The sequence below is a fragment of the Oncorhynchus keta genome, chromosome 35, assembly GCF_023373465.1.
Source record: "Oncorhynchus keta strain PuntledgeMale-10-30-2019 chromosome 35, Oket_V2, whole genome shotgun sequence".
Lineage (NCBI taxonomy): Eukaryota > Metazoa > Chordata > Actinopteri > Salmoniformes > Salmonidae > Oncorhynchus > Oncorhynchus keta.
The window spans coordinates 20788018-20798393 of NC_068455.1; the positions used below are offsets into that span (position 1 = coordinate 20788018).

Consider the following 10376-nt stretch of genomic DNA (forward strand, 5'->3'; position numbering starts at 1 on the left):
ATTTGTGATTTAGTAGAAGCTCTTATGCAGAAAGACTTACAGTAGAGCATACATTTTCATACTTGTCCTCCGAATTGGACCTAAAAACCCTGGCGTTGTAAGGGCCATACTCTACCAACTGAGCCACACTGGACCTGGTGTGCCATGAACCAAGAGGTTGTCAGTTCAAATCCCAGGTGAGGACACGTTGAATAATAATTACTCTATAAATTAACATGCACAATGTAATCATGTATGTCAACGTGTGTTAAAAATGTAAGTGGAAAACATTATATGTTAAAAGTACTGTGTAATCAACTTGAGCAAACATATTTTAAATTGACTGAAGTTTTCTCAAATTGGAGCTAAGTTTGGGCCAACAATTATTTTGTTTTGTTCAGGTAACACTTGGACCGAAAAGTATATCGATCCAGTTACTTAATATATGTTTATTTTATTTTAATTTTGACATGTTTTTTTTACAGTAATAGCCAAAAGACGGGTCCTCCCATTGTTCTAATTTCCCCAAGACAGAAGTAAAACAATACTTCCGTGTTTGTGGATGAATCTGCTTGTTGACCAACTCATCAAACGGTGTTGTACGCAACCGCATTATGTTCCCCAATGGGCATACCCATACAGGCGATTACTCAAACATACAAACATATTGGTCACAGGATACTAACCTGCCGGCGGCGAACATCACACACACACACACACACACACACACACACACACACACACACACACACACACACACACACACACACACACACACACACACACACACACACACACACACACACACACACACACACACACACACACACACACAGTGTTGAGGTTTGCTGTCACAGTCGCCTATCAACAGGCCTATCCTTAATACTTTTTTTGTGCATTATTTTAAGCATCTGAAATTATAATAGTTCAATCCGAAATATTTGCTCAGTGACGATAAAAAGACACGGCTATAATAGCACTATAGGCTATTATGCACTATAGGCTATATGTAGATAATTACTTTACAACAACCAAAACCGCACACACACGAACATTTATTTTGTCAGCTTTACACTGACGTTTGTTCATTCCACGTGTAACTCTGTGTTGTTGTTTTAGTCGCCCTGCTCTGCTTTATATTGGCCAGGTCGCAGTTGTAAATGAGAACTTGTTCTCAACTGGCCTCCCTGGTTAAATAAAGGTGAAATACATATGAAATCATTCATTACCAAAGCAATGGCCCATTATTTTAAAGATCCAGCGCCATTTATGTATTTTGACATAGAATATAACTAACTAAAGGACTGGGGGAGAAAATGAAATCATTCATTACCAAAGCAATGGCCCATTATTTTAAAGATCCAGCGCCATTTATGTATTTTGAGATAGCATATAATTAACTAAAGGACTGGGGGAGAAAATGAAATCATTCATTACCAAAGCAACGGCCCATTATTTAGTTACTATGTAAGAAAGAATTCATCCTCTTATCAACAAAAAAAAGCGAATAAAAAAAAAAGTTTTAAAACATAACTATATTTTTAGGGAGAGATGCACTCTCACAGAACATAAGAATAATAGTGATTAAATGCATTATCAAAACAAATAGACCCAGTAGCCCTTCGTCTAGACCGGCTAGCCTACTCCTTTCTGTAATCTATAAATTATTGAAAGAAAGCGCTCGAGCATGAGGCTAGAAATAACCCTAAATAGAGCACACTCGGCGTAAGAAAATATTGATATGTCATATGATTGGGAGGATTGGGCCCCTGTGTATTTGATCTGTAGTTTCACGGGAAGTAGAAGTAAATTGAAATGACACGACTTTGCACTTAAACAAACGGATTTCGTCAGGGTATGGGTTGTTTGTTTAACCCGACAGCTCGGTGGAACAAGTCGCACGCTTTACACACTCATTAAAACGATTATTCACGATCTGTCGAATGTTTTCTAGTTCGTTCACACGAACCTCTAGCAAAGTAATACAGTCAGAGACTGCAACAAAAATGTTATTATTGCGTGTAGATAGATGTTGGATAGCCTGTTGCGTCTCACAAACTAGGGACAGGTTTGACAGACTACCGCAAAATAAGTATTGTTTAACCAGCATTCGAGACATATTTAATCGCTGTTGGTGTGGTGTGGTGTGGCCTGGACATGACATACTTGAATAAAATAGTGACACCTAACACACACACAACCGCACGCGCTCGTACACACACACGCACACACCCACACGCGCACCCACACGCTTGTATAATTTTACACTTACACGTTTAATTGTTTATTATTATTGTTTATTTTTATTATCATTATCAGGCCTGTTATTACTATTACAATGAATTACTTTATCTATGTGTAAATATATAATACACATAACGGACAGATTTTTACTTCAAATTTAGACTTTTTACATCAACGCCTCTGACCAGTGACCATCACCTACATTGTTTATTACTGGGACTGAATAATAAATAACTGAAAATATCTCTGCCTGCACTTTGACAAGCCTTACGATGCCATATCATAATCCTAACGCTAATCTCCACATCTCTGCACGCATTTTCAATGTTAGCCATGTAGGGTTAAGGTGGTTATCATGATATTACGTAGCCTTCTAAAAGATTCTAGCGCCCTCAATCTGCGAGGCGTAGACCTACAAGATAATGGCCGATGCAAGCTTCTTGTACACAGGCAAGGAATGAAAAAAATACAAGTATTTTGATTAGTACTTCCACCTTTTGGGTCATAAATGAATAAAGGATATTACCATGTTTTTTAAGTAGATGACTACTATTCAGAAAAAAATGTAGGACTATGCAATCGTATAGTTATCATTCGCTCCTTTTTTATTAGGCTATTCGTAGTAGTAGTAATACTAGTAGTAGTATTAGAGTAGCAGTAGTAGACATATTCTTATTCGTATTCTTAATATTATTCACATTTTTAGTATTATTCAAATCCGTGCCTTTTGATTTGGTCCCAAGAAAAGTTTTCATTTTAACATTCTGTCATAAAGAGCAAATCTGCAACTTCATAAAATAAATTAGTTTTCCCATCTCAAGAGGTAAAAAAATATATACTATAGTAAGTGTGCAAAATAAAGTAACAGGATTGACCCTAACAGGGTTGACGATTTAATCTTAAATCAGCCATGAATCCCATGTGACAGGGGGAATAGAAGCTGTAACAGGGAGTGACAATTCAATGCAAGCTTCACAAAAAAATGGTAGAACCAGCGCACCTGATTCTACATTAATTTGACTATTAGATGTTCAATGTTTCTTTAGAAAATATATATTTTTTATAGGAATAGTTTCACCATATTAAAACGAGAGTTCCGTTCGGTAATTTGTAAGTCGCTCTGGATAAGAGCGTCTGCTAAATGACTTAAATGTAAATGTAAATGTAAGAGGGTTGACCTTAAAATGAGGGAAGGGGTTTCTTTTACCTTAAAATTAATCACTAATCACATTAAATAAATAACCCAATAACCTTCACAAATGACTTTGTCAAAGGAACAGAATAATTAAGTCTTTACAATAATGGTGCCATCTTGGAGAAATGTTGGGTTTAAGTGGGTTAAAATCATCCTAGAAGTCACAGAGGATGCATAAAGGCATGTCAAAATACTGCATTTTGGCACCTTAGCAAGTCTTTAATCATATTAACAAATCAGATCTATAGAAATGTTAATGCGGTCTATATTAAAGGGCGCTGAATTAACTATAGCAGGCATGTAATATTCAGTAGGCCTATTTGTGCACAATTTCTACTTCAAATATCAAAGGGATAAGGTATGCAAATGTAATTATTTCCGTGGATTGACCCAGGCCTATTATTGCTGAGGCATCAGCACCAATTGTTGTTAGCTGCTGTTGTTGTTCTTTTTGATGATGTTTGTGGTCAGATATTTGTGTGTTTAGACCCATGCGAGCTGAGCCTCAGGATTGTTGCTATGCTATACAATATGAAGCCCCTGCACGTGCCCTACCATACAGCTGTTATGCTAGTTCTGTGCAGAAAGCAGGATTTGGTGCTACTCATTGGACACCAAATACATATGATATCCCCACTATTCCCATCCGTGTGTAAACGTGCATAAAGGTCAGTTGTTATCCTATGTGTCTGCGTCGACATACATTCGTGTCGACATACATTCATACACATGTCTGTTAGTCAATTACCTTAATCGGCTGGTTTCTCTTGGGGTCTAATGTCATTTCCTACTACAGTACAGACTTTGTGCACCTTAACTTAACCAAGATATTACCAGAGAATCGAGTATGGTGCTATTCTAAAATTGGTGTTTTCATTCATTCATAGATTTGCATTTGTCGATTGGGAATACGTCTATGTTTAACTTCAAAATATAGATGTAACACTGATAGCCTACAGGTCTAGATTTTGGTCTAAATGTGTCATAGATTTTTCACTTCCGGTTGGCGAGTCCAGTCTCTTGAGTAGCTGGTGTCTGGATTGAGTCTTAGGCTGGACTGGAGGATGTCCTCAAATCGCTCTGCTGTCGCTTTGAGGTACAACCACGCCCTTACCCAATCCATATTTAAAATGGCATGCACAGATTGTAGTCTTCATGACACAAGAGACACCGAAAATACGAGAACTTGAAATTCCTCACTTATATGTTTAAAAATATCTATTATCGTGCTGTCAGACAGTAGCGCACATATTTCCGCCTCGATTAGCGGTTACATCACCCATGCAGTATAGGGTAAAGCAACCCAGTTGTAAAGACCAACGCTTGGCACGCAATCCTTTAGTTAATGCTTTCCTCTCTGTGGTTCAGGCATATTAATTGATAATTGTTGTGGCTAAAAGTGCAAGCACATTGCCATATTGTTAGGCCTTTTATTTGATTCTTCGTATTCTGTATCCGGCTATTGGCGTAGCCTACATTTTAAATAGCCTAACAATATGGTATGTCCACCGTTTAGAATTTCTTTCATTTATTATCAAACTGTGAATAAATGTAAATATTATCTGATATTTTGTGTGGGGAACAACATTTCTGCTTCAAATGTATCATATTGGTTCTTGGAGCACGTACACTGTATATATTTCCATACTTTAAGAAGATATATTTCTTCAAGATATAACCCGACCTCATTGCCTTTTGAGTGGTCACCCCATTTAACATTTGAACGATAACATCTAGCGAGGAGATATTGAGTTGCACTAGTCCATTGTGAAAGCAGTGAGGTTATTGCATTACAGTTGCATACTCATTTAACACGAGGCCTCTTTAGGAAATGAACAAATTACTGACCGCACAGCGTTGAAACGTAGGCTTCTGTTGTGTTTTATTTGTGCTATGTATGCCCTCCTACCACTTCGGATGAAAATAAATACAATAAAAGAAACAATTACGTATTCTACAGGTTATAGCTGCACAGGCATTTAAATACACATGCATTTCCTTATTATTCATGTAGCCTACCATTACATAGAAATGCTTTAGGAACGCACCTATATGGCCTGGTCTGAGTTTGAACAATGTAATGCCCCCGAAGCGAATCAATCAATACTCATCATATAGAGGATATGAGGGAGATGGACAAATACACAACCACACAAACACCAGCGGTTACTGTTAATACGTGCTAAAGGGCTAAACCGAATCAAAAAACAGCCTGCACGAGACCATGAATAGTCAGTCACGTGCATTCTGCCTACTACTAGATGTTTCATCTTATCCATCCCTTTGCCACACGATTGCTAATGTGTGATTGCAGTTTATTTAACATGGGTAGGCCTGGTTTGTCTTTAACAAACACATACTATGTACCAAGTGGTGAAAATAAGGGAGACAAAGAAAGGGTAAACATTGTTTTTGTCAGTTGGTTCTCAAAGCCAAACGCTGAACCGAGGAGGCCTTTCACGGTCAAGGCCTAGGTCCTCCATGCACAGTGTTGCCTGCACAGTAGTCCAATAAACAACCACATGCAACATAACAACCTACCGAAACGTACTAATATTCGGAATGACAAAAAAGACAAAACTTTTCAGCAGATATGGACGTAACCTATTATTTTATTTTGTTCGATTGACAGTTTTAGCGACAAAAACACGGGAATAAGACCACAATATCACAACCATGAAATTTAAAGACAACATAAACAATCACTCCATATTTGCATGAGGCGTTTGCTCAACACGGGTTACACGTTCGCAAAGTTAACCTATAATTACAATAGGTATTGACAGTTCACTAAGTACAAAAGGATGTGGTCTGGTGGTGACCACATTCAGTAAAATATGCACAACACAAGCTAAAGGCATTCATTCATTTTGTCCCCTTCTGAATCTGTTCTGGTGCTGAATACTGAAATTCTCAAGTATTTTTTCTAAACCCATTCTTTGGTCTATAAAGTATAACAGTATTGTGAAAATGTAATATATAAGTGAATGTCATAAAGTACTAGCCTAATTTGTTCATAATGGGAGAGGACAAAATAACAAAGAGCCATGGGTTGGTATGGTTATTCTGCATTTTAAAAACACATTTATTTGAAAAGGAAAAATATACAAATTAGTGTTATTTTTTTGTTGTTGCAAAAATCATATTCCACCAGTGCACTCATGATACGTGATAATACTGCAAACATGGAGACTGGTGGTTGATGTGATGGTATTAGATATTCTTAATATTAAAATTAGGCAAATCTGCAGACTATTTAAATACACATTCTAAGGTAATGCCTCTCAGTCCAAAACCTACATTTACTCTTATTTTTTTTGTTATCACATTGCACGTTGCTGACGGTGGAATAATAAACAACTCCCCGAAACATGACATATGCCTACGTACACAGAAATAAATGCAGAATATTACTAAAAAATACCTGGACTTCAGTTCTGGCTGCTTTCATTTAGTTTTTCTCTTTGTTTACTTTAACTTTCCTTTATATGTTTTAGAATGTAAACGGGTGTAAAATGCTCACTTACAGTCTTGCTCCCGAGGGATGTTTTGTTAGTGTATAAGTGGATTTGAAGTTGACCCTTGATTATGATGTGTGAAGTAATCAGAAAGTCCTCCAGAAAGTCCTGAAGAGAAACTTGGTAGCGAAGACCTTAAAGACTCACAGGGAAGAGATGAGGGCGCCTGCGGGGAGGAGGAGGAGGAGGCAACCCTGGCCGCCATCGAAGCGCTGCTCTGGGAGGTCATTGATGGATGCGGGACATGGGGGAAAAAGTAACTTGTCTGTCCTGCAAGGAGGTTTATGGACGAACATGGGTTTAAAGAGTAAGTCCCAGAGCAGGGCACTGATAGACCACATGGCACAGAGGCCGCCAACGCCGCCGCCGTTAGGTGATGAGTGGCATAGGGAATGTCTCCATTCACAAGTCTGTCAACACTCAGGCCATTGGAAGAAGGGAAAGAATGGTTGTTCCCCAAACTGTTTTGAGTCAACATTGTACTGTAGGACATAGGATGACTAGGGTAAGCCGATGATGTCCCATTGTAGCTCAACGCGCTGCTGGCCCTCGGATGGTGAAGCGAAAGAAATGGTGACATTGGCCAATATAGAGAGCCGGCTCTATCCATAAAGGTCAACCCAGAGGAAGTAAGACGAGCACCCCGCTTGAAAGCCAACTTTGCCCTGGATGTGGTCGATCTCCGGCGAAGTTTGCCTGTTGTCCCACCGATAAACACATCGTCACTCGAGGGGTCAAGCATCCAGTAGTTCCCCTTACCCGGGTCATCATAGTGCCGCGGGACTTTAACAAAACATTTGTTTAGGCTAAGGTTATGCCTGATGGAATTCTGCCAACCCTGCTTGTTCTCCCGGTAATAGGGGAAATTCTTCATAATGAATTCGTAAATACCGTTCAGAGTTAGTCGTTTCTCCGGACTCTGCCGAATAGCCATCATAATTAAAGCATTATAGCTGAATGGTGGTTTCTCGTACTTGCCGTTTTTCTTTTCACCGTCTTTCCCACCGCTCTCTCCCTCTTTGCTATCCTTCTTCTCTTCCTGTTTTTCCTTTTCGTCCATGCAAGTGGTTTCATTGGACGAATTGTCACTTTTGGTGCAAATGTTCTCTGACTTTGCATCTTGCACTAGAGAAGGTAAAGGGCTCTTCCCCTCTTCTTCTGACACGGTTCTGTGGTGGTTGTCACTTTGGACGGCTTCAGGCACCAGACTGTTTATACTGAAAGATGATTTAGGAATCATTTTCACTTCTTTCCGTTCTCCCATATCCAACATCACACGCAAGGTCAAATGGCAATAAGCAGCAGCACAGTTATATCTCAATATCTTACACTGGCAACTCTGCTAATAAAAACTATTTCATGTTCTTTACAACACATCGATAGGAGACAGATAGCTACAATTAATTATGGAGCCACAGACACTACGCTGTAAAAAAAAAATTGGTTGAACCTTTACGGACTACAGCCAACCACAGCACCATAAGTATTAACGCGTCCTCCCTTCTTCCAGCCAATCACAGAGTAGTTCTTAGCAGTTGCTTAAGTGCGCAAGGATACACACGTTCACCAATGCAACGCAGAATGGGCTCATCCTTATCAACAAAGGATTTATTTCTCGGACCAAAATCATACCAAGAAAATGGATAACATAACCTCAATCCATTTCACTGCTCTTGAAATTTCCAGATTGCTGATTCAACATATCTCTCCGTCTTTAAAGTTTGTTTACATTTCGTTGGGAAAAAAACACAAGGAGGATCACAGAAATGTAGCGGCCGAAGAAAGGTACTACTTTATGTCTCAAGCATAAGTAGCCTTCTATTCAAATGTGGATATTAGACATCTTATGTTTGAAAAATGGACATGACTGTGACATTTTTATATGGAGGAAGATTTAGGTTACCTGTCTCCACCGTAGCAAAACGGCATGAAGCCTATGTTCATGGTCCTTATTAAATGTTCAGGCAGCATTCAAATATTATACTTAATTCATATTTAATTCTGTTTGTTTCCCCTCCATCTTTTTAGAGTTCAAATAAATCCAAGCCCCGGCGGTCAGCTGCTTGGAGAGCGAGATCTCCATCTTGGGCTCGTGCGTAATGGTTTCGACATATCGTTTGAAGAAGTACCCCTTATATTTTATTTATAGGATATGCGGCGTTGCAAACACCACAAACATATCATAATTATTAGTATTAGGCCTACCATTATCAGCCTAGTAGTAGGCGAGCCTACGATTAGTAGTAGTAGGCCTAGTACAGTGGCCTAGTATATAAGTAGGCCTTGTATTAATAGTATTATTATTCAAGTCTACTACTTTAACCACATATCAAAACGTACAGTAGACCTTTAATAATAATTTTCGTCATACTAGTAAATCCCTCTGACGGGTAACAAGGTTCACATGGAGGGGGGTAGTTGCCTGAGGGCACACAGTTAATGTGTTGTGAAAAGTGTCATGAAATGTAATGTTTTGTCATATCTTTAATTGTATTTAACTGCCTTAATGTTGCGGGAGCCCAGGAAGAACTGCTGCCTAATGGAGATCTTTAATAAATACAAATATGGTCATAAATCTACAAGAACAAAGGGAGTCGAATAAAGCATCGTTTTCACCAATCTTCCATTGATTTAATCTGAAATCTGAAATTCAAACTCAAATGTATTACTTTAGTCAAGATGCGTAAAAGTATTGCGAGAACGAGTAGCCTAAATTGTGGATATGATATATGGTTCTCACAGTGCTCAGCTCAGACCAGTTCCAGGTCAAACCAGCTTAGAGAGCTTGTCTATTTGTGTATTTGTATATTTAGGTAAACTCATATGGGACACACACACACACATGAACGAAGGTGCACGTACGCCGAGACAAATTCACCAAAAAGCGAGCGCAACAGAGCGAAAGAAGTGGTGGAAACTGAGAGCCTTGTGAATTCCCACAAGGTGACTTTTGTTGGCTAGACTTACTGTTGATGCACATTCATGTAAATATTAGTGGCATTCGTTAGAAATGTCAAGCCAACATCATGTGTTTGAAGAAAAAAATTAAATAGAGATTACACAAAGATATCCAAAAACAACGGAGTTGTCGGCCAGTTGTAGTTGTCCAATAATAACACAATTAAACAAATCATGTTCTTTTCGATATTTTGGTCCTGTCATGATGTTGGTATGATATCCAGTATGTTGTTTGGTGATTAGTCATTGATGATTTAAGATAGTGTTATGACGATTGGCTACCTCGGATTTTTCTTAATACTTTTGCCTGCTATTATTAACATCTAATCAAAACAATAAAGCCGATATAATAGCAATAACAACAATAATAATAATATGTTGTGCTGTTATAGTAACGCACTTAATTTTTATCCCATTTCTGAAGTGAGGGGGAGTGGGACAAAGCACGATGAAAGTTTTTTTTAGTAGGCCTATAGTCCAAA

General features: G+C 38.5%; 1 protein-coding gene and 1 long non-coding RNA gene across 2 annotated transcripts; one reads left to right on the forward strand and one right to left on the reverse strand.

The window, feature by feature from the left end:
* Positions 1-6010: 6010 nt before the first annotated feature.
* On the reverse strand, positions 6011-8381 carry LOC118368115 (forkhead box protein G1-like). The gene has a single exon (XM_035751893.2). It carries the CDS (start codon positions 8207-8209, stop codon positions 6971-6973), a length of 1239 nt encoding a protein of 412 aa, XP_035607786.1. The 5' UTR covers positions 8210-8381; the 3' UTR covers positions 6011-6970.
* Positions 8382-8490: 109 nt separating this feature from the next.
* LOC127915904 (uncharacterized) lies at positions 8491-10081 on the forward strand. Its single transcript, XR_008092880.1, has 2 exons — positions 8491-8721; positions 8965-10081. It is a non-coding gene; the product is annotated as an uncharacterized LOC127915904 (long non-coding RNA).
* Positions 10082-10376: the final 295 nt, after the last annotated feature.